General features: G+C 47.3%; 1 protein-coding gene across 1 annotated transcript; it reads left to right on the top strand.

The window, feature by feature from the left end:
• Positions 1 to 20,838: 20,838 nt before the first annotated feature.
• On the top strand, positions 20,839 to 23,612 carry LOC119444676 (uncharacterized). Its single transcript, XM_049664699.1, has 2 exons — positions 20,839 to 22,386; positions 23,604 to 23,612. The coding sequence occupies exons 1-2, from the start codon at positions 20,839 to 20,841 to the stop codon at positions 23,610 to 23,612; spliced, it is 1,557 nt and encodes a 518-aa protein (XP_049520656.1).
• The last annotated feature ends 406 nt before the right edge of the window (positions 23,613 to 24,018 follow it).

The raw sequence follows: 24,018 nt of genomic DNA, 5'->3' as shown, positions 1-24,018 counted from the left end.
TTGTAATACTTTGTATTGCAATTGCGTCAGCTTTCCCAACGATTTCAAGAATTAGTAATATCTTCGGTTATAATTGGCCAATAATTTAGGTAAAGGTGAAGAAAGCATCGCGTAACACGGACTCCCTTTTCACAGGGCAAAACCACGTTAAATGGCATCTTGGGGCGAATTACTGTAGCAAAATTAAAGGGTTCAGAACAAGCTCAGTTATATTACACGCTTATCCACACAGTAATTTTAGCCAACCTTCAAGTATATTGGCAATTATCACCTTAGATCTGCGGTCCACCGCTGGCGTCTTAAGCACAATTTTCTGAGGGCTTCGAGCACATTGCTTTTGGCGCAGGATGCAACAGGACCAAGTTACGACAGTGCTTGTCTAGAATGCGGTAGTGGAGTGCTACTAAGCACGTAATGATCCACTTGCCTTGGTTCCGCATTGGTCGCATTGGAGTGTCCATGGACATGCGATGGTATGGTAAAGCGCTTATCCCTTTGAACCGAAAACATCGCTGGCGGCGGGTGATAAAGCACGCGTGCGCATAGTGTTCGCTTCATTTCTTGCGAGTGCTGTGTCGCCATTGTTGGAGGCCAGTCCACTCTGATAAGACGCAAGTGCGTGAGCAGCTGTCGAGCAGGAAGCTTGACTGGCAAATATAGTGTTTCCACCCGTCTAGAGACACATAACGAAAAGCAATCCCCGCCTTCGAGATCTGCAGCTTGCCCCATTCAAGATATCGAAGGCCACGGTTCAAAGTCTCTAGTATCAAGATGCTACTCTGGAAACGCACTTTGTAACGCAGTTTTATAAGATCTCAAGGACGAAGGCATTGCACCACTACTTCAGCGAGGAGCTCTTGCATAGGATAGTGTGCGAGAATTAAGGCTGCCTGTATTATGTGCAAGTTACCAATGGAGATTTGTCTGAGAAAGTTCGGTTTAGTGTTTCCGTATAAACAACAGGTTGTTATTGGGCTCGATGATGCTATAATGCTATTGTATGTCAGGTGCCACCTCGAAAGCATCCAGATACAAAAGAATAAGCCAGTAAAATTCAAACGGCGCGATTTTGTTATGGAATGTACGTAGTCAAAAACAGCGCGAACAGAAGACTAAGGAAAGAACAAGCAGGACAAGAAGTTCCTTTTTTTTCATCATCGTACTCTCTCAGTTGTCTATGCGGTTTTTCACTCTGTACGATACACACACAACGCAACAGAATTGTTCGTAATGTGAAGGCTGTAATTTGTTCGTTTGCGTTCCTATTTCAGTCCCTATATGCGGTTGTGCGTCTAAACCTGCTGGTGATCCACAGAGAAGGACATCCCCCCCCCCCCCCCCTGCGGCCGGAAGGCCGTGTTGTGTTTGCAAACACCACCTGAACACTTCCCATGGACTACATGAACACAAAATACCCAATCAACATCATGGCCCACCAAGTGTGTCAACGCTGAAAACTAAAGAGGGCGGAATACAACACAGGTGTACAAATTGCTCTGAAATAGGACCCGTCGTTTTTTGCGAGAAGGCAAAGTATGCCTGCTCCACAGGCAGGACCTGCGGCATGCTCTTTGCCCCTATGCCAATAATATACGAATGACCACATCGACGTAAGGAGCAAGAGAAGATGATTTCCCTTAATACTACACAAGATTATTCGTACTTCGCTGCCAAAGCAGCTAAATAACATTGGTGGCGACACAAACGAACTCAGTATTATTCCTAGTTCACTTAAGTTCATTATTACGTACACTGCATTACTTACGTTTTGGACTCGGCTGTTCAATGCTATATGAATCCCACGCTTCAACTTCAGTTATCCCAGAGAGCCAGAGTAGCAGCTTATATTCACCGCCATGCTATTATATTCCTGCCTGTGTCGTTTTTGTTCGGCTAACGATGCCGGGACTGTCGATTATTTTTCTAAAAGAATATTTTAGTGGTTTTATAAACAAAAATCTCTCGTTCTGTTCTGCTGGGTCCATATTCACTAAAAGCGCTTAGGCTAGAATGCTCGTAGGAGAGTGTTTCAGCCAATCCTAATACTGGACGTATCACTAGCCACGGCTGCTCACCAATGGCAAGTAACTCTTCTGATTGAAAACTTTGGCAATTCAGCATATGTTCCTTAGCTTTATTCGGCGAAGTAAAAAATAAGTGACGCTGAGCACATGCGGTAAACAAATCAGTCTTCGTTCTCTGCGGTAGGCAGTCTTTCACGCTGTTTATTGTTTATGTACAATTGTTTTCGTTTGTTCGCTTTTCGGCTGTTCCGAGAAGTTCCGTTTCAAAGGCTGCGTAATCTTCTTCGTCTTGATCACAAGAACTGAAGACGCATGTCATCGGAACATTTTGGTTGAGCTGTGGAAAGAAGATAACGTTCAATAACAAAGTTAGAATCATTCGCCGAAAAAGATAGGTTTTCTTACACGCGATGATGAGACTAGCTGCTGTATTTGTAGTGACTGTGTCTTTAATGCGGCATTATCTTACCTATAAACGTGCCAAACGTGATTATTTGATATTTTGCAAAGAACAACAGAGCTCTATATTAGTAGCCTGAACTGAATTAAACGAGCATTTTGATTAGCGCCATTGTGCTGAACGATATCAAGTAAGGCAGCATGGCTTGCTCGTACAGGGTGATGAAGCATAATTTCAAATATTCAGATGGAACAAGAATACACATGTTCGTGTTGGTACAAGCGGGGTGGTCGCAGGGCTGTCGTAAAGCGCATAAAGCATTTCGGTAATATAGCCAAAACGTGTATTATCTATGATGACGCGTTTCAATATTTTATCATGAATGAGACCTAAAATCTTATTACTTTTTGATAAAATAGGGTAGTAAGAGCACAGTTATGACAAAACGGTCCATACAGCGCCACCAGAATTCATGGCGGAAAAAGAGCGCTAAATAAGGGACTACTGTATGCGTGAAATAACAAGTGGATTTACATGGTAAGCACAAGATGCACGCTGAGGAAATCTTAACAAAAGGCGAATATAAAGCAAAGAAAAACTCCTGCGCGTCTTTAATAAAGGAAATATAAACAAGAGCATCCACTGGCTAAGTCACGGAAATAACCAATCAGTTGTTTAGTTGAAGTGACCAATGGCGAGCTCACATATGAAGGCCCCTTGCAATGCACATTGAATTCCTCGTAAATGTCACGAGCGCACGTGTTGCTCATATTTCTGCACTAGCACTACTACTTGAATGAGCTTAAGGCACTTGGTCAAGTAAATACAGTTTGAAGGACGTCTGTAACGAAGATGAGCGGTGAGACACGCCACTGTGTATAGCCTGCTGTTTCTGTTAGTGTAAGCTCTAACTCCACAAGTATATGTAAAAATAACTTTTTAGTTTTAGAACTGGGCTAAAAACAGTGATGACTCCGTTTTCTATAGTTAGGGATAACACAGCTATCTGCCAGCGGCAAATGTGCTTGTTCGACTGAAAAACTGCGTCACAGCATAAATTTAACATACGGTCCTGCACCTTTTCTAGTAAGCTGAGAATTTGATTTACCAGAATACGATTTAAAACAATCCGGCTGTACTTTATGGCATCATCAAAGCCCAGAAAACGTATTTTATCAGAGTGGTGTCGATCATATATAAGAGAACAGAGTAGCTCATGACTAACTTTGTGCTTAACGGGAATGTTAGTTCTCGACAGAAACGAGATTTTCCGAGCGGGAAATTTGAACCTAATATTTGCGACTATGAATACTTCACACTGCAGTTGACTGCACGTTTTGGTGGAAATCTCACGTGTGCGTGTACACGTGTTTGTTTGTGTGGGTGTGTGTGTGTTTTAAAACTCCTCACAAATTTACGTTTGTAAAGTTCACTTCTGCTTCAGAGTTTGATTATATATAATCTTCCAGTGAAACCGGGCACGTAGAATACTCACATTCAGCGCACGTCCAAGGCATTTAAAGCGCCACCATATCTTCAAAATGCTGGGCAAGTGAGGCGGATATTTCTTTGCAATTCAGTGTAATTCCCTGCAGAAAAGTAGACGACATGGTAGTCACATAAACGCATACTATCGAAGTGGACACATTAAACAAACCAACAACTATCCAACAATTCCTCTCTGTTGCTGTAGTAGTTATGCAGGTTGTTTCGATGCCCTAAAATATATGGCGGTCACTAATGGAATTCGTTATCTCAATATTATTTTGGGCGTTTTATTTCAGTCTCCGCGTAACAGATTGATGTTTTCCGTTATGTTCTAATGACAAATCGAAGATATCGTGTCTGAAGCTGTTGTGTACTTCGTACTTTACGCATTTTCTGGCGCAATTTACTTTTAAGCGTTAATTAAGTTCAATAAGGCACGTGCCTTGGCAGACAGCTGAGAAGAATGAGGATATATGATGCACTTCCGCACACGTGCTCTGCTTGTGGTTGTGGTTGTGCTTGTGTAAGTCTTGTAACGACCGCACCAGCTTCGCTGTACATCGAGTTTCATAGGGTGGAATGGATGTGAATTGTTTAGAGCGCAGCTCTTAGGCGCCCCTTCCAGCCGCGGGCGTCGGTGTGCCTAGTAACGGGGATGAAAGACGGCGATAGTGACTGGAGCGCGAGGAGGAAAACTATCGAGGATGGTATGGCGAAAGCGTGAAAAGAAAACCGCAGTGCCGCGCAAGACAGGATCTGCGGCGACAATGGCTACGAGATGGCGTAACAGTAGTGCCCGTCATTTGTTCACCGATAACACCAACGATACCATATATGGAAAGAAAGCACTGCATGAGCGGAGATCCGTCTGCGCCGGCTGCTGTGAATCAAGCCCACGCGTCACCCCACACTCTGGCAATCTCCCGATTAGCGACGTAGTCTCACCACACTTCGCCTCGTTTGCAACGTGCCGCACGAGACAGATTTTCCGCCCTAGCCAATATATCGCGAAATGAAAAATACCTATGCAGAGCTGCGCTCACATTTCTTATTTGGGAGTATTGAAATCGTTGGTGAATTTTTTTTTCTAGATACTAAAAAATCGGCAGCGGGAGCCACGCCCCTTGGATGTGGCAGACGTTGGCATCACGACGAGCAACAAATTCTGGCACCAGGTCTTCGTCTGGTGCGGCCAAGCTTGGTGATGTGTAAGAAATGTGGGAGGCTGTTCGCGGGTGTGATAATGTGGGGTGAGGAGAGGGCACGGGTATAACCACGGTTTTTGTGTACCGCATTAGGGTGCTGCCCGCAGACCTGACAAATGGGGTGGCCTGGTCTATGCTTAATGTGACAATTCACTGCGTTATATTTGATGTGATTGTCGAGTAAGACATGTGTCTGCCCGTGTAAGGTGGCGTGTCAGTGATGTGTCGGTTGCGATGGAGTCGGTAGGAGCAGGCGGCATTCGCCTATCTTTTTTTAAATTTTTTTCTTTGGGGGGGGGGGGGGGCGTTGCTTGTGGTGCACAGGTCGAAAAGCTTTAGGAGAATACATTCTTGGCATCAGATTACGCCGCTCGGTGTGCCATCATGGGCTTGTGAGTGAGCTTACTGATTGCCTTCTTTCCCCTGATGTCAAGCAACCCATCCATTCTAAAAGGACCAGGGGGTATGGACGAAAAGGCAGGTGCCCATTCCTGAGCAAGTGCACTGGGAGGCAATTTGTTCTCACTAATTTCCAATAATTTAATGGGAATGTTCTCTTTGAGGTAGCCTATTTAAGAATGAAACTGCTGTCTCAGTTCAATATTTGGCCAGGCAAACCTTGTACGGGAGGGAGAGAGCAGCCAATAGGCAAGCGGGGAACACTCCGGACGACAAACCTCCGGGGAGCTCGTCGTTTTGGTGACGTCAAAATGACGACACGCTCCTATCAATCATTTCGATTACGAGCACGTCGTCTGCTAGGAGCAAACTTCACCAGAGATGGGAAGTTGGAGCGATAATCCGCTCGTTACGAAACCGGCTTCGCACGGCACGTCTAGTGGATTGGATTGAATCCAAAGTGCGGCTGTGGCTACGGAATGGTTGAACGCTTGCCGATTGGCTGCTCTCTCCCTCCCGTACTAAAAAATAGAATTTGCATACTGCCACTTAGTGACGTCGCCGCAACGGAACAGAACGCGTTTCTAACAAAGATCTCCGATCGCGCCCCAGTTGCTTCTGATTGGCGAGCTTCTCAGTTGTCCTAATGTTCAGTTGCGAATGGCATCACACATGCGCCATATATTGTAGATAGGCAGATACTCTTACGTAAGGGATTCCGCGCAAACTTTATGTTTCATAAGGATATATTAAACTGACTAATTTGGCGCTGATTCTTGATTGAAGCGCAGTGGCGTAAACTTCAAAGGACTAAAGAGAGACTCAGTAGTCGGAAGAACCGTACTAGCAGACATTTAGTTGGAATCTGAGCCTTTTCCGGTTGATCTGTGTCCTTCTTCCCCCGTGTGTTGGTTTTAGCGGCATCCTGCCAATAATATTCACGTTTCACTCAGTTTACAACTGAGAAATCAATGTATTTCATTCTATATGCCGAGGTCGCTTAAGTCGAATATTCGTAGTCACTGCTACTGGGAAATTTTAATGTTACAACACTCTTAAAAAAGCTGAGGGCAAATCTTAGCTGCTTAGCCAATACAGTTCTGGATTAATTGATGCTCTGACCTGTTGTTTAGCGACGTAATTCACGCACAGTATTCATAATCGCGAAGCTGTACTATCTTTTTTTTTCGCGAAGTCCACGACAAAGAAAGATAATGCGAGCAGTATTCCAAAGAGCACCACCTAATCATTTTCAGCTTACTGCACATTACCATGACACATGACGCAATGATTGCGAAAAAAGCAAGTCCGCGGCCCTTTGCAAGACTTCTGATGTTAGCAACAGAATTCTCAGCGAATACTCGTAGAAGGAAGCTATACTCTCCTTTGCCTTCGAAATTTTCATGTCTTTTACGTGAGTGTCTCCCGAAGTTTAGGCTCACTTCATGAATAAGAATTGGTATACTAGCAATCTAGGATAAATCACGTTGATATTATCAGACAACTATTTGTTTAGCCTTTCGGTACTGTGTAGAACCCAGTGCGGCGCCACAACTCTTTGGTTTAAATAATATGAACAGAAACGAGCACAGGACGCACCTTTAGCAATGCTGAAGATGTTACCAAGCAGCATTGTTAACAGAGCTCCGACAAAGGAAATCGAAAAGAATGAAAGGTGATACAGTGGGAAGACGTTTGACCTGCACAATAAGAGTATGCATATAAGGTACGAAATCAATAAAGTCGAACTAATACAGCAACACAATTATAAGTAGCCATATATGCCTACGTAGTAGCTGATCTGCTTATATTTAAGTGCGAAATAGTGTATTTAATTTAGGACTGTGAGTATTACTATAGTGGCAGCAGTAAAAAAAGTCGCAGTTATGCCCGAAAGGCGAAGCATCAATTGCGATATCAAATTTGTACTAAAGTACTAAAGCGAGAACTACCATCCGTTCTGTTCATGGAGAGATTATGTTTATATATGATCATATGTAGCTCACATAACGATGTTCGTGAGGATTACAACTCAAAGATGATTGGCCAGAATTGAAAGATGAATACATGAGAAATTACCAACACTGGAAAAAGGGGGACAATGCATGAGCACAAAATTCTTTATCCAGGCCCCGTTATTTTTTTTTCACTGCTGAAGAATCAAGCCGTACTTCACTCTCTGATCTGCTTCCGCATCCGTTTATAGTCTGTAGGATCTTACAGAGGTCTCTGAAGCGCGAGACCACCTTGTAAAGATAACATTAAGTGACATTCCACACACATCATAATAAATAAAAGAAGAAACAATGTGACACATAAACGCAAACAAACAAAAAAGAAAACAGCCAGTCTGCAATACATTCAAGTTTCAAATCTGTCGTGTTTCTCTCATCTCGTGGCGCATTGTGCGCCCTCACAAATTCAGTTTCTTCATTTCAACATAACTGCTAATGCCACGCGAAGTACAGAACCACGCATTGGGCTCATTTGGCAATGCAATCAAGCGTGCTTGTCACCCCACGCACTTCAGTTTGAGTCTGCGATTTCTCCACTGGGTCTCCATGTCAAGCTTTGTTTCACTACAAAGGCAACAGAAGATAGTAAAATTTACGTTTTGCCGCTAGCACCGTTAAAAAAATGGAAGCCTACACTATTTACGCTTCTTGCAGTGATCCTTTTATTTCATCGAGCAAACGTCTTTTTGTGGCCCACATGTGTACGAGACACAAACTTTTCATGCGACAATGCGTCTGTCCAAGCGGACGCGTTCGTTCCGTCAGTTGAATTTGTGGGCAATGGGCAACGATCCAGCGTCACGTAAAAGATTGGTGGTGTTGCCATGCCTGACATGGTCCTGCCAATGGCGTGCCACAGCTGCAAGCCGCACACTATCAGGCTTGCCCATGCTGCTGCCTGCAATAAAGGAGCAAAACTAAATCAATGAAATACTTTATTTCCATAATTGCATTTAACCTCCCAGACGGTTCGCTGCTGTATGTTTACCTATTGATTTATGAACATTTGACTTGTAATAGAAACTACGTTAATTGAACAAATATCGTTTTGATCAGTTTGGTCTGTGCTCCTTCGTGTATTCAGTGTATGAAGCCAAGCAAAATGGTGGCCTAAACATTGCCAGGGCCATTAGGTTCTTCCTAAGAGACATAACGCGAAAGCCTTTTAACCTTCCTTGCCGCTTCATTGAAACCTTCCTTGTATCGTTCTTCGAATGTTTCCTTCCACCTTCAATACATCCTTGCTTGAATCTTTGCTTGCCTTTCATTGAACCCTTTCCTTAAATATTTTTTCGATATTTGCGTCACAGAGCCAGACACGCACACAGAGAAACTATTCCGTTAATTTCTTTATTTCTATTGTTCTTTATTTACGTATCAGATCGAACTCTTGAGTCGAGCACTTGCAGACAGAAACCTTCCTTTCTTTATCATTTCATTAGTTCATGTATGCACAACCAAATCATCATCAGAGACCTACCACCGACTTGGAAATGACGTGGCAGAGGGCCGTCCATGTCGCAACGCACACAAGCGAGCATATGCCCCCACCGCATCGGCGTCGGCACATGTGCCGTTCTCTTTCACCAGCTCTGCTCTGTCTAGGCTTGAGAGGCGTTCCCTTTCCCTGCAATTTCTCCCCAACATCATCATGGCAAGCTTTGCTTCGCTACACAGGCAACAGAAAACAGCGAACTTTACTTCTTGCCGGTAGATCGGTCAAAAAATAGGAGCCTACGGGATTTACGCTGCTTGCAGTGATCCGCCTATGTCACGAGCTAAGGTTTTTTTTTTGCGTGTCCAAATGTGCGCTGGACACAAACTTTTCTGCGATAACCTTTCGCCAGCTTTGCTCTGTCGAGGCCTGAGCCAGCAAGCTGGAGCCAGAGTCACGAACGCATGAGGCGAGATCACATGACTTTCTGCACAGCACGCCGCGTTTTCAAGGCCACCGTCTGATGAGGCATTTAAGGCTTTCGTCTTAAATGGTGCGAGCATCCCTTTCCGGGAACATGCAGTAACTGCAGCCGGTAATTGATTACTGAAAGGTGAAAGATATATACCGTTACGTATAAAATGCACAGGAATGAAAATATACCATGTATATTTACAACCGCATATGCATGTAACCCTGCTACGAACGAGCAACCTGTGCCAGATTATAAAATCATCGTCCTCATCGTCTCTTAAAAAAAATCAAAGCCCCTTTCTTAAAGGAAGATGGTTGAACGCGGAGCTTTCTCCCGTGAAAACCTAATCAGTCAAAGTTCAAAGCCAACGACTACGCAACGAACCCAATAAATCCTGAGCGACCATATGCGATGCATATGTGATTTGATTGCTTGTTTAGGATTGTATTTTTTGAACGTTGAAGTTCAATGAAGACACATTTCGTTAAGTTGCATAGCCTTTCTTTTAGATAATGTAGCCGTTGATTACACGCACACACTCACTTTTCACGGAGCACTCTACACTTGCCCAGTTGTGCCTTGTGATCGCTGTGCTAGAGGGTCCGATGCTCTGCCATTGCCGATACATAGATAGATAAGCTTTAATCCAAAGATAGTTTTGTCTTGCCCCAAGGGGCATCGATAACGGTCGGGGCCCCTAGTCCAGGGCTCCGCTGGCTCTTGCCATCTTCTCTGCTCTCTGGATCAGCTTGAGCTGGTCGTCGATGGCCGAGCTGGACAGCAGTGCCTCCCATTGCTCCCTCGTGGTGTTCGTGTTATGGTGTTCTATGTTGTGTAGCGTGCACTCCCACGTAATGTGGTAAAGGGTTGGTGTGGCCCCACACCACAGCCATCCGTCCCTGTAGGCTGTGGGGTGCATGCGATGTAATATGTGTAGGCTCGTGTAAGTGCCTGTCTGGAGCCTACGCCAAGCAGCGGTATCCTACGTCTGTAGTATTCGATGGGGTGGGGGATATCGCAAGCGACTCCCTCTGTGGTATTTCAGGATTGCTGAATACTCGGGGTCAACTGGGTCAGGGTCATCTGCAGTCGGCGTGATGAGTGCATGGTTATGTGCAAATTCTCGAGCTGCTCTGTCGGCATACAGGTTACCCGTGATGGTAGCGTGACCCGGTATCCAAATGATGGTTTGGATGGTGTTGTCGTCAGTGTCCTCCTTGGGTATTTGGGCTAGGACTTGTGCCGCAGGTCTTGCGATTCTTCCCTGTAGGAAGTTACGGCAGGCCTGCTGGGAGTCCGTGAGGATCGTCAATGGTTTGTTCGCCTGTTGGCCTTCGCGGATGTCTAACGCGATGGCCAGCTCTTCCGCTTCCGTGATCGTGCAGGGGCGGGTCGATGCACTGGAGGTGACGTGGCCTTGGCGGTCGCAGACCGCTGCCACTGCGCCCTTTTTCTTCGTTCCGTACATGGAATCGGCCTTACGGGCACGGTCGCGCTTATACGTTCGCGTACGGCAGCCTCTCCTGCCGTGGGCAGCACCCGCGGCCTGCCTATGGTGAAGGCCGGCAATGCATTGCGCGACGCGCGTAATGCAATGATGATATATACAGTTCATGTGGGTAGCGTGGCGTTGCAGTCCCATTGTTCATGTTGGTATAACTTGGAATGTAAACTGTAGCGTTCTACGATACGTATGTCGTGCGCTGTTTTACTATTGTGTGCGCAGATGCGTAGATAGCTCCATTGCGTAAGTTGGCTTTCCTGCAGTGCGTTTTCAACGCTCACGGACGAATGAGTAAGACATCGAAAGCTTCGCTTTGAAATGAAAGGTCTGCACAATTGGTAAGTGACGTAATTGTTCCATAGCATTACCCCCGGCGGCAGAAGCACCATCCCGGAGCTCTAAAGGGGGTCGTCGGAAGCACAATGGCAGATCTCGAGCCGTGATACGTGCACAACGTAATTGGACGGAAGGAGAGATGACGTGGTGGAATTCACTGGTGCAGTCTCCTAGGTAACAGATGTCAGCTGGCTCAGCATACGGTATGGTCCCGTGTACCGGGAAACAAGCTTGTCGAGGAGGCGCACGCTACGGGAACCGGACCAGAGAAGCACACACCAGGTGAGAAAGTGGCTTCGCGGTGCAAAGCATCATAGCGACATCTCTGGTTGCATTGTGATGCCCTAAGCCGAGCGCCGGCAATCTGATAGGGGTGGTCAGCCAGCACGATGGCCTCATGTGCGTACTCGAGGCAGCAGATGCTGGGAGCATAGAGTCGACAAGTAAAGTCGGCTCTGGTCAGTACAATAGGTAGACAGACGAAAATCCAGCTATCATGACGAGAGGAATTAAACACAAAAGTTAGATAGGGAAGGGCATGGTCCCAGTCACAGTGGTCTGTCGAAACATAAATAGCCAGTTCATAAGAGTGGCTTGTTTGGCTAGTTCATACATGGTCATACTAGGAGAATGCCAGCAAACATGAAAAAGAAATAAAAAGACAGAAAGTTCCCCATAGACAGCTTTGTCTATATCTTCTCGTTTTATTCTTTTTTTAAGCTTGCTAGCATTCTCCTGGTATACATAGTGAGCATTTCTGTGATAGTCCGTTAAAAGCGTTCCGTCAGGGCGTTGGTCTGGGGATTGTAAGAAGTAGTCAGTTTGTGACACAGTGTCAATGACATGACACTGCAATTTCATTGCCGAGACCCTCCTGAAACCCAAATTTGCGGGCCGATGCGTCATTAGGTAATGATTCTAATGACTGATGATTTCTCGCAATGAAGGGTCATGGTCTTGTTCTTTACCGATGTGAATCAGGTTCGACACTGAAAAAATAGAGTTGGTGTCTTCATCAGCGTTCTGAGGGTTGTCGACCGAGCAAGCAATTTGTATCCAGGTGCAGGCGGCGGGAATTGTTGACGACTAAATATGAAAATTTTTGTAAGCGCAGGGACCAGCGACTTAGCCGTCCGGAAGGATATCTGAGAGAGGACAGCCAGCAAAGCGCGTAGTAGCATGTAACTACAGAGAAGGGTAGTCTGTATAAGCAGTGTCAACATTTCTCAACCGCGCAAACGAAAGCCAACCACTTGCGCTCAGTAATGGAATAATTGTGCTCAGCGGCTGATAGGAGGCGGCTAGCGTATATAGCGATGAGATGGTCATTGCCACGTTGGCGTTGGGCTAGTAGTGCACCGACTCCATGGCCAATTGCATCGGTACAGTCCTCGGCAGGCGCACGCGGGTAAAAGTGGGCATGTATCGGATGAGTCGTGAGCAGGCTGATGACGTGCGAGAACGCAGAAGCCGCTTCCGGGCCCACGAAAAAGGCACGTCCTCCCTCAAAAGCTGTGAAAGTGGCTTCGATATGTCCGCAAAATTCTTCCCGAAGCGGCGAAAGTATGAGCATAGCTCTAGGAAGGTGCGGACATCTTTTGCAGATCGGAAAACAGGGAAGTCCTTGACTGCGCTTGACAGCATTAGCGTCTACGGCTTGGCCAAGCACTGTGATCTGGCGGCGGCCAGAGTGCAATTTGGAGGAGTTCAGCTGCCATCCGGCCCGACGAAACACGTTGAGGACGGGTGAGTCTAGAAAGTTGGTGAAAAAACGATGACGTCACCCAAGTAGCATAAACATGTGGACTATGTGAAGCCGCTGAGCAGAGAGTCCATCATGCGCTCAAAGGTGGCCGGTGCGTTACAAAGTTTGAACGACAAGACGTTGAATTAACAAAGGCCATCAGGTGTTAAAAATTCCGTCTTTTCAGTGTCCGCATTGACCACAGTAATCCGCCAGTACACGGAGCGTAAGTCAATGGAGGAGAAATGGCGTGCACCATGCAGGCGATCAAGGGCATCATCAATGCGTAACAGACGGTATAGATGACCTGTTTAGTATTTCTGCTAAGGTGCTGATAATCCACAGAGAATCGCCGTGTGCCGTCTTTCTTCTTGATTAACACGACAAGTAATGCCCAGGGACTGCAAGATGGCTCGATGATGTTCTTGGCGAGCATCTTGTAGTAAAGTTTCCTTTGAATAGTTTTACGTTCATGGGCGAACACCCGATATTGGAATGAATAGGAAGGGCATCGCCGGAATTACGGGATGCGTTACGCCTGTTGCGCGGCCTGTACTTAATGTGGAAAATTTCCAGGTAGAAAAGTGGAACATGGGGGATTTCTCCAGTCAGGAGATGTCTTAAGGCAGAAGCGATCATCGACCTAATGGCGCTGTCAGGGGAAGGGTGGGACTGCTGATGAGCCGGCGAACCAGAACAAGCGGCCATCGTGAAAGTTCCGCCTACATTTCCATTCAAGGCGCACATCAGGGCGAGCGAAATGTCTTGTGGCAGCATTTGCAGTGTCAAACTACAATTCTCAACAGGCAGGCACATGCAGTTCAACACTATAGACAGAAAGGTATGGAGTACTGTGATGAAGTGGGTGGGGAAGATCTCAGTGATGGGCGTGAAAACAAATTCACCGTCATGAACTGGCGGCGACGACATGACGTCGACGTAAGTCAACGTCTGCGGTGGCAAGCTCGCGTACTCGATGGAACAGAGGCGGCTTGGAGGTGGGTCAGCGGGGTCAAGCAGCAGAAGACAAAGACTGAGGGTGCTGGCTGAACATTCTGTAGGAGCGCATTGCGTGGCAAGGAAGTCGATGCCCAGGATCATGAAATGAGGGCATCTGGCGACGACGGCGAATAGAAGAACTGTCTGGCGATCCGCGATGGAAACACGAGTGGTGCACGTTCCAACTACGGCAGCTGCTCCGCCATCGGTGACACGGACGATTTGAGTCATCAATGGTGTCAGAGTTTTGTTTAGGTTTCGGTGAAAATGAGCACTCATGATAGAAAGGTGTGCGCCAGTTTCGATGAGTCCAGTTACATGTAAACTTTCGATCTGTACATTCAAGAGTTTCTGTTTGGTAGGGATCGTCAATAGAGGATTTTGGGTCGGTTCAGGTAATGCAGAGCCACGTATTCGAGCTTCATTGCTTAGGTCTCCGCCCGAGAGCGTCGTAGAAAAGTCGGGGAGCATGGTTGGCGGGACTCGGGGGAGCAAGACTGGCGGCGTTGGGGTGAAGGCGAGCCGGAGTAGCGTGGCTCAGCCACATCTTCTTGAGGGGCAACTTGGTCAGGGCGGGGCACATATGAGTGGTAGCGGCCAGGTGCATTTAAATAACCCCGGAAGTTTGTCTGTGATGTACATCTCCTGCGACTCCGGCAGTGGTGTGTGATGTGGCCGACGCCGTGAGAATGAAAACAAATAGGCTTGCCGTCGGGGGTTCGCCATGCGGGCGGATTCCTAAACCGCGGAAGAAAGTCTGATGTACGTAGGGGTAAAGTTGAGAAATGTGACGGGACATCGGAGCGAGAAGTCGAGGTAATTAACAGAGTAGACATCCATATTGGCGATCTCCTGTCGATCGACGGCTTGAATAGGGGTTATAGGAACCGAAGGCGGACTGAAGGGCTCGGATTCCAGGGTAATGGGAGCGGCTGTCTCGTGTTCGCGCAAACGATACGCGTAACTTCGCAGCGGCTTCCTGGGCGAAAGCCCCCGTTTACGTTTGCACGCGAGTAGACAATAGACGCGAGTAGAGTTTGCAACGAGCTATCGACGCAAGGGGTTCCCAATAAGTAGCGAATTTTCTTGAAGCTGGCCCAACTTGTGAGCTTGTGTTTATGGGTTTGAAAATATATTCAAGGCATACCACCGAGCTAGAAAATAACGTTCGCGAGCATTACATTAGGGTTCCACTTGTTGTTAGTGCTGATGCGTTTGTAGAGGTTCCAGCAGACATCGACGCCGGTACACTCCACTCCTGAGAAGACGCCAGGATCTTTGGGGCGGAAAGCATGACTAAAGTCATTATGGTAGATAGGGCGGCCGCAGTGGTCGAGATTGATTGACCAGTGGTCATAGTGAAAACCTTGATTGAGCGTCCGCTGCGTAGCTCCGTGGCGAGCACGGGGACCGGAAAGCTCCACCAAATAAGTTACGTATAAAGATGCACAGGAATGTCTATGTACTGGTGTACTATGTACAAGCGGGCACTACGGGTACAATGTACAAGCGCATATTTATGTAGCCCGGCCAAGAACGAACAGTCCTCGCCAGGTTATAACGACGTCGTCCTCATCGTCTCTTCAGTCACGATAGGCATGCTCCATTGTTAAATAACATAACTGTTCCATGCAATGTTTTATTGATAGGAGACAGAGAGGTTGACCTGCGCTAGTGCGCTCTTGTCTGCTACGCTCTACTGGTGAAGAGCTAATTCGAAAAAGTATTTGCTATAGTCTATAAGATAACACAAAGAACGCAGCACACAGAAATGACAACACCATGATAACGAGGGCTCAGGGATAAACTCGACGGAGTACGCCCCTGACGCACATGCGCAAAGCACGCCGAATCGAATGAGCCTACGTCTTCAGCATTTATGCTACTGGCATGGCCGCGCTACTGGCTCATTAGAACTTCGTCATGATCAATGTGCAACAGGTGACCTAAAAATAATTCTCACAGCTGTGGCACTGTCACGCGACCGTCGCTAGTAGTCAATCGTTCCATACAACTAGCCTTCCGTGTGTCCACAACATGTACCATGCCAATGTGTCGTGTCTATGAGATCACGTGGCCTGCAACCCTGGGCGTACGAGCCGTCCACGTGCAGTGGCAGCAGGTACTGTACGGTGGCGCTGACATCAACGGCGCCACCATGACAAGAATATCTGTATGAATGTTGTCGCCATAATACTTCATGGCGGTGATCCGTGTCGCTATATGTTGAGGTGTTGTTGTTATACGTTGTGAGCATGAGGAAACGCAACGAGCGAATGATGCGAATGCACTTCGCTGAACAAGTACAGCGAGAGGCAACATGCGTCGATGCTAACAGGAACTTACCTTTGCTTTGACCCACGGAGACGAGATGGCAAGGAGTATGAGTCCAACGAATGGTCCCGAAGCAGATGAGTAAAAGGTGACAAACAGCTGCGTCCAGACAAATACTCGGGAATAAACCACGAGGAAGCAACACGTGAAGAGGCCCGAGTAGTGCATCCAAGTCTACGTACCCGTGTGGCCGATCCCAGCATTGGCACGGCTATTGCAAAAAGCGTCATTATAACGCCGCTTGCAAACGCTGAAAAAAAGAAAGAAAAAAAAAGAAAATTGAGCAGGCTGGATATTTAAAAGCGTAGAGACATTGTACTCCCCAGAGGTCAAGGCAGCTTCCACCACAACTCCAGGGGGGCTTATTCTCGTGATTAGCGAGTTTCTCGGCTCTCCCAGTGTTCTCAAATTGCGGCAAGAGAGGATAATAACCTTTGGTGGATTTCCATATTCTCTATAAAAGGGCTCAGCTTCTCTGCAGTAAATTTGATCGAAATTGGACCATTTCACCTTTGAGAGATTATATTTTTTATCTGTTAGACTCTTTGTCTACTCACTCCGTTTTCAGCTCAGATAAGATATGTTTGTACATGCGCAGATAAATTCTGATTCCTTGAACGTGTACCATCACTAAAATGTACTTGATTGGAGTTTAAGGAGAACCGTGTCTTCGGACTCGTCGGCGATAAACATGCAATGCTGTGTCGAGCCTGCAAGATCTGCGTACAAGAATTCTTTTCAACCGCCAGAGATCTGCGCTGATTGAAACTTGATAAAAAAAGAAAAGTGTTAAAAGAAAGAGCGTACTTTTGACAAGAAGTTGTGTCCTCTGTACAGCATCAAATGCATAGCTTCGAAATGCGAATTGGAAGCCAAATAATAACCTACAATTGTCAATAACATAGAGCGCATGCATCCGAAGATTGCAGGCTATTCGTAAACTTTCCTATAATATTGCTTGAATAAAACGTGCTTAAATACAGCACTTTCTTAAGAATATTGAATGTGGTATTGCTTACCTAAGAGACGCATCAGAACTACGGCTCTTCGCTTACTCAAGTCGAAGTAGGGTGCGACAACGTCCATGTAAATTGTAGCTGCTTGTGAGTTCACGACCGACGACACGGTGCTGCAATCATAAAGAAGTATATTATTGAGGAATGAAGCAACCATTTTGGATATATATTTTCTTACAATGAGCATATCATGAAGCGTTTCCCGTGACATATGGCTCATGCCTCAAGGTTTCCGACGTTATGCTTCGTGTTCTCTAATGACCAAAATATTTATTTCGCCGAATGTGCCGGTAATTACTGACTAAGCAAGCACAAAGAAATGAAGTAGAAAGAAATGCACGACTGCTTCGGAGATAAATTTTCCTACAATGAACATACCTGAAAGTGCTGCCCACTACATAAGGTTCCAGCTTATAGAGTCGCTGTTTGATATTCTCAAATCACCAGATGTTTGAGTTTGCTTTATTTACCTGTATTCAGGGGCTCCGGAAGTATATCTGATGTGTGGGGGCGACCTCTGCGGGCTCATGTCGCATGATGTGGTTCATCTCTCTGTTTATATATATATATATATATATATATATATATATGTATGTATATATATATGTATAGGATATTTCAGTTAATTTCGGCCAACCATTAAAAATATGCCAATGCAACGTAGCCTGACAGAACCCGGTTATGTTGTTTGCCGTCGCTTGGAGAAGATACCCAGACAACTTTTTTTTTCATCCCGTCTACTTAGATAATTAGTCCTAAATAAATAATCAACTTCTCAATTATTATAATTCGATGAAAAGTGTCAAAGAGAAAGTTGTAGAGCAACATCAGAAAGTACCGATACAGCTTTCCGTTGCTTAATACGTGCTACATAAAAGTGATTTCTTAGCGTGAAAGAAGCTCGGGAAAACACAATGTGCCTCAAGCGACCAGTCGCGCGGCCACAGTCGCGCGAGCCCCTGGTCCTTTCCAGTTGTTCTAGTGCAGAAGAAAGACGGTTCAGTGCGTTTTTGTTCTATAACCGTACCCTGAACAAGATCACGCGCAAAGATGTTTGCCCTTTGCCACGGATCGACGACGCACTAGATTCTTGACAGGGTGCGGAATATTTTTCTAGTCTTGATCTTAGATCCGACTTCCGGCAAATACCGGTGTCAGAGTCCGACAAGGAGAAAACCGCTTTTGCCACACCAAATAGGCTATACAAGTTTAATGTGATGCCCTTTGGGCTCTGCGATGCACCTGCCACCTTCGAACGCATGATAGATAATGTCCTGCGTGGTTTAAAATGGAAGACCTGTGTAGGCCGACCGCCACGAACAGCAGTAAAACAAATTGAAAAGCGCAGCGTGGGCCATCTGGGCAGTGGGCTTTCGTCTCGACGTGCGCATTGCGCACCGACGCCACTTGAGTAATGGGTGTCAAAGGCTGACACAGAGTGTTATCTTGCGGGCAAGTGGAAGAAACACGCATGTTTGACTCCCAACTACCGCAGAGCTCGGGGAGCAGAGAAGACCACCGGCGCCACATTAGCGGTCGCGCTTGACAGTGACGAGGGGCCTCGAACCCTCTCTTTGCGGTGCGCTTTCTCGGAACCGCCGCAGGCGTGCTCCTCGCGCGCAGTAAACGCGTGGGTGTGAACAGATTCACAACTTGAGGTTGCACCGATTAGTTAAACAGGCGGCCTCTCCTAAAGGGCGACAAACAACCCCGCCTCGTGTCCGACTTCCGCACCGGTGTTCTGGCGCCGTAGGCGCGGTTCGGGTCTCGACACGGACAGTTTGAATCGCGCGAAGCCGACCGGATGCGCGGCCACCATTACTTTTTATGGGCGCGCTACCGCGCGCACCGGCGTGTGGTTTCTGAGCCGCATGAGAGCCTATCGGTTTTGTCTCGGACCGTGGGCGCCGAGAAGATGTTTACTTCGTCTTGAGGTCGAGACACGGGGTCGGCGTTTGGCTGGAAAACAGTTATCCCGCACGAGTCACTGACAACTTTACTCGAAAACAAGTAGTTGTTTATGACGCCACATGGCCCTTGACTCCTGGGAATCTCGTCGCTTCGCGAACGTGTTCGAGGACTGGCGCCATGATTCCTGTGCTTCCTCGCGTTCAGGTTTTGTACATGTGTTTTGCTTATTGTTACTTAGTTGCACCAGCTGCGCTGGCATGCAGTTTCTTGGAACTTTATACAAATGTGGGCAGCGTGACCCTCTCCCCTTCGTTGCTGTATATTGTATACTTTGGGTGAGGATTCTACACTGTGAACTGTGCTAAAAAAGTGTTCTAAAATGGTTGGTTGACGGACCGGCCAACCACGCATGGAAATTCTAACAAACCCAAGGATTGGTGAACTGATTGTCCAATCACAAAACACACCAACAGCGATTTGTCAACAAACATTTCGGGGTGGAGCGTTGGGCCTAGAAAATCAGGCTGCAGTGCTCCGATCAAGCAGAGTGGTTGTGGACCTGATGTCGGGTGCTAAGCACCATCGGCTCGGTCGAGATAGGGTTGCCCTATGTAGTCCAAACCTGTATAACTCTCTATAACCAATGTATCATTGCAACCAAGCTTTGTAGAATCGTTATAAATACAAGTTTTCGTTGTTGATACATCAGCGTCTGCGTCCTTCGAGCCAATCTCACCCATTGAGCCACCTGTGCAGACCGTCTCTGACGGTGCGTCCCGGACGCCGAGGTGGGGGTGAGAACCACGTATCATCGTAGGAAGAGGAGAGACCCTCTCGCTTTTACTGGCGCAGTCGACAGGATGGCTTCGTTGGACTGAGCGAGACGAGCTGGAGGTATCAAGGAGGGCACCGCCTCAAGCGAAGACTGAACTTGAAGATTGGTGGCACCTCCCGTGATCACCAAGGGTCCAGGTGTCGAGAAGGAGCCCGAGCGGAGAAGCAACGAGAACCTTCGAGCGAAGAGCTGACTGCGAGACGGCGACAAGGCCTCGACAAGGAGTTCTTCCGTGACGGACAGCACCGTGCTCCGTAGCTCACCCGTCTACAGAACCGTGAGTTCTCTCGTTCTCTTCGTCTTTGCCATTGTTGTGTTTGAGAGGTAGCAGAACAAAAAAAGGAGGTGAAACAGAACCGAGATGGCGAGTGAGAGCGGTGAGGTTGGAGATGGTTGGGGCGACGATGTAGAATTCCATTTGTCAGTGGAACAAATGGAATATCACTTGTAAATGGCGGAAGAGCGGCGCCGTGCTCTGGAAATTGAGCTGGAACTTGCAAGGCTGCCCGCCGAGGCAACAATGCGAGGGCAGGCCTTGGGCGGTAATGATTTGACGTCAGAGAGGAGTTCTGAATGGCGTCGGTACTCTAAATTATTATCGGGGGCATTTCCTAAATTCCCTAGTGATGCAGAGGTACCTATTTGGTTTGAGTCTGTGGAGGGCACACTAGAGGCCTACGATGTACCTAGGCAGTTTTGGGGTCAAGTCGTGTTCCCGATGATCGCTGAGCGGATGGAGTACCTTTCTACTAGGCTAACCGCAGCACAACACCGCGATTACGAGAGCGTAAAGGAGGTAGTGCTCGAAGAGCTTAAATTGTCGCCCGCAGAATACAAAGGGAGATTCCTCGGTGCACGAAAGCGCAAGACGGAAACGTGGAAAAGTTTCGCTACGAGACTGCGCAGCTTTCTCAATTGTTATGTTAGCTCCAGAGATGTGCAGACGTACGAGGAGCTGGTCGAGCTTTTAGTGGTCGATCAGCTGAAGACAGGCTTGTCAGGGGAGGCATTGAAATACGTTACCCTACGTGAGGGGACAACTTGGCTCAGGTCCTCGGAATTAGCCAGGTTATTGCAAACTTTCGATGACGCTGCGGGCAACATGAGAACGCCTGAAGTGCAACTAAGTGGCGCCAAACCGAAGGCCCCACCCAGACCATTCAGTGGCTATGCTAACAGAGGGACGGAGTGGGGGGGCAATCCGAACACCCGACCGAAGCAGCCGCATTCAGGAGGTAGAGAGAGTAAACCACGGACATGCTTTGAATGCGGGTCCCAAGGGCACATTCGCATTAACTGCCCTCGTCTGCGTGAAAGACGGCCTCAAAATACGGTTAACGCGAACCGCGATGACAGACTAACAGCAAGGGTGGCTACTGGATGCTATAATGAGGGCGAAAGCCGCTTGCTGAACGCGACGTTACGTTGCAAGGGTAAAGAAATAGCAGCAATCGTTGACAGTGGGGCCGAGATCACCGTTGTTAGAGAAAGCGTTGTTCCAGATGAATTAGTGCAGTCGCACGGAAAAATCAGGCTGAGATCGGCGTTCGGCGAGGAAGTAGAAGCGAAATTGGCAGTGCTCCCCTTGGCTGTCAGGCAGGGTCGCCCATCGTTTGCTTGCGTGGCGGAACAGACACCACTATTGTGCGCCCTTACTGACAAATTGAACTCACGCACAGACTGTCTTATTTCTGCAGAGGATTGGGGTATTTTGCAAGAACAGAACGATTGTGATGAAGGTCCGATCATAGAGAGAAACGCCCCTGTAATGGTCCCAGAGCTAGTGGGCACAGTAGAAACGGACGAGCAGGCTATAATCCCAGAAAAACTTGAGAACGCCAAAAGCAGGCAAGAGACAGCGGCGGCATCTGAAGGTGTAGACTTCAATGCCATTGAGGACGGCAGCATCGCGATGAGTGACTCCGAGTCATTCAAAAAAGAGCAGGAGGGTGATGAGACTCTCAAGAAGGCGTGGCAGGACGCGAAAGGAGGAAAAGCGGGCATGCTTATAGTTGACGGCTTCCTGTTTCACCAGGACCGAATCCTGGGACTACCTGTAAAACAGCTAGTTTTGCCAAAAGGTCGACGGGCCCAAGTTCTCAAACTCGCTCACGAATCATACTGGGGAGGTCACCTCGGTTTTCGCAAGACTAATGCGAGAGTCAAGCTCAGTTTCTTTTGGCCAGGCATGGAGAGAGAGATCAGGGAACACTGCAATAGCTGCCATGGGTGTCAGGTGCGTGCCAACCGAAAACAAACAGATAGGGTACCGATTACTCCTCTAGTTAGACCACAGTACCCTTTTCAGAAAGTTAATGTCGACGTGATCGGTCCCATTGATCCCCGAACGAGCAGCGGCTATCGCTATGCTTTATGTATCGCTGATCTCTGCACCCGGTGGCCGGAGGTCGTCTGTCTCAGGTCTCTGTCAGCAAAGACTACGTGTAACGCTCTGTTGACGGTGTTTGCTCGTACAGGCGTACCAGAGACTATTTGCTCTGACTGCGGAACAAACTTTACAGCGGCGTTAACTAATGAGTTCCTCACAAGTCTTGGCTGTTCGCCTCGTTTTTCTACTCCTGATCACCCCGAGAGCAATGGTGCCGTGGAGCGGTGGAACAGGGTATTCAAAAACATGCTTTTTCACGTAATCGAAGAGCACGCAAGGGACTGGGACAAATTTATTCCGTTCTTACTTTGGGCTTATCGCGAAGTCCCTCATGACACTTCAGGGGTATCACCCTTCCGAATGCTATACGGCAGCTTTGAGTGTGGGGGCATGCCCCCACTTGTTTAGAACCTGTGGGGCGACTACACCACTGATCCCCCCCTCCCCCCCCCCTCCCGGTTCCGGAGCCCCTGTGTATTGTCTGAGAAAAATTTTGTTATGCAACTGCACCGTTGGAACTCCACCGTATAAAATACCAAATTTCCGGCGTTCGTGATTCAGTGCCGTCGGTTCCGATAGACTAAGTGGCCGAAGTATCGTTCAGTCGGCTGTTCGTAGCACAGCATAATGTATCAAGCCAAATGTGTTTAAAATCACACCTCGTTGACGCGCTAAGTAGTCCCGCCAAGAGCAAACCCCGCAGCGTTTTCACGTCGGATAGGCTCTCTTTTATGTAATACGGGAGGATCTGAAAGATAGTAAATCAAACAGCAGATAACGCGTTAAAAGCCAGGAAAAAAATTGGCGTCCTGGAGCCTCGTGACATTTGCTAACATTTGCAACATTGACTCGTTACGCAAATTTTTATTGAAATAAAAAGTTCTTGGATCGAAGTGAACTTGAAGATACTCTTTGGCTGTGAAAAAGGTCTCTTTTTTCAATAATAATTGTTAATAACAAAAGTGAAAATCTCAAGTAAACATTAGGTGGAAGCAGGGACGGAAAAATTATTAAGTTTTTTAGGACCGCAACAGCTACTATTTTCCAGCGCCGTTGGCTAAAATGCCTAAATATGTCTTGTCTGGCACGTCCAGGACAGCTGATATTATCTTTTCGTGTTCCAGGTTGCTGAGATTCACTGCAAACGACCCGCGTCAAGAGATCGTGCGGTATAGATTTTCCGTACATAACTTTAACGCTACGTACACCTTCCCTATTGACTGCGTCGCATAGGCGATATATCATCATCATCATCATCATCAGCCTATATTTTATGTCCACTGCAGGACGAAGGCCTCTCCCTGCGATCTCCAATTACCCCTGTCTTGCGCTAGCGTATTCCAACTTGCGCCTGCAAATTTCCTAACTTGATCATCCCATCTGGTTTTCTGCCGACCTCGACTGCGCTTCCCTTCTCTTGGTATCCATTCTGTAACCCTAATGGTCCACCGGTTATCCATCCTACGCATTACATGGCCTGCCCAGCTCCATTTCTTCCGCTTAATGTCA

The sequence above is a fragment of the Dermacentor silvarum genome, chromosome 3 (assembly GCF_013339745.2).
Source record: "Dermacentor silvarum isolate Dsil-2018 chromosome 3, BIME_Dsil_1.4, whole genome shotgun sequence".
NCBI classification, from domain to species: domain Eukaryota; kingdom Metazoa; phylum Arthropoda; class Arachnida; order Ixodida; family Ixodidae; genus Dermacentor; species Dermacentor silvarum.
Note: the sequence above shows the minus strand (reverse complement) of the source record. Positions and strands in the feature narration are given on the sequence as shown.

Bases quoted from the DNA above. Each gene is read 5' to 3' on its own strand.
- LOC119444676 (XM_049664699.1), top strand. From the start codon at position 20,839: ATGATCGCTGAGCGGATGGAGTACCTTTCTACTAGGCTAACCGCAGCA.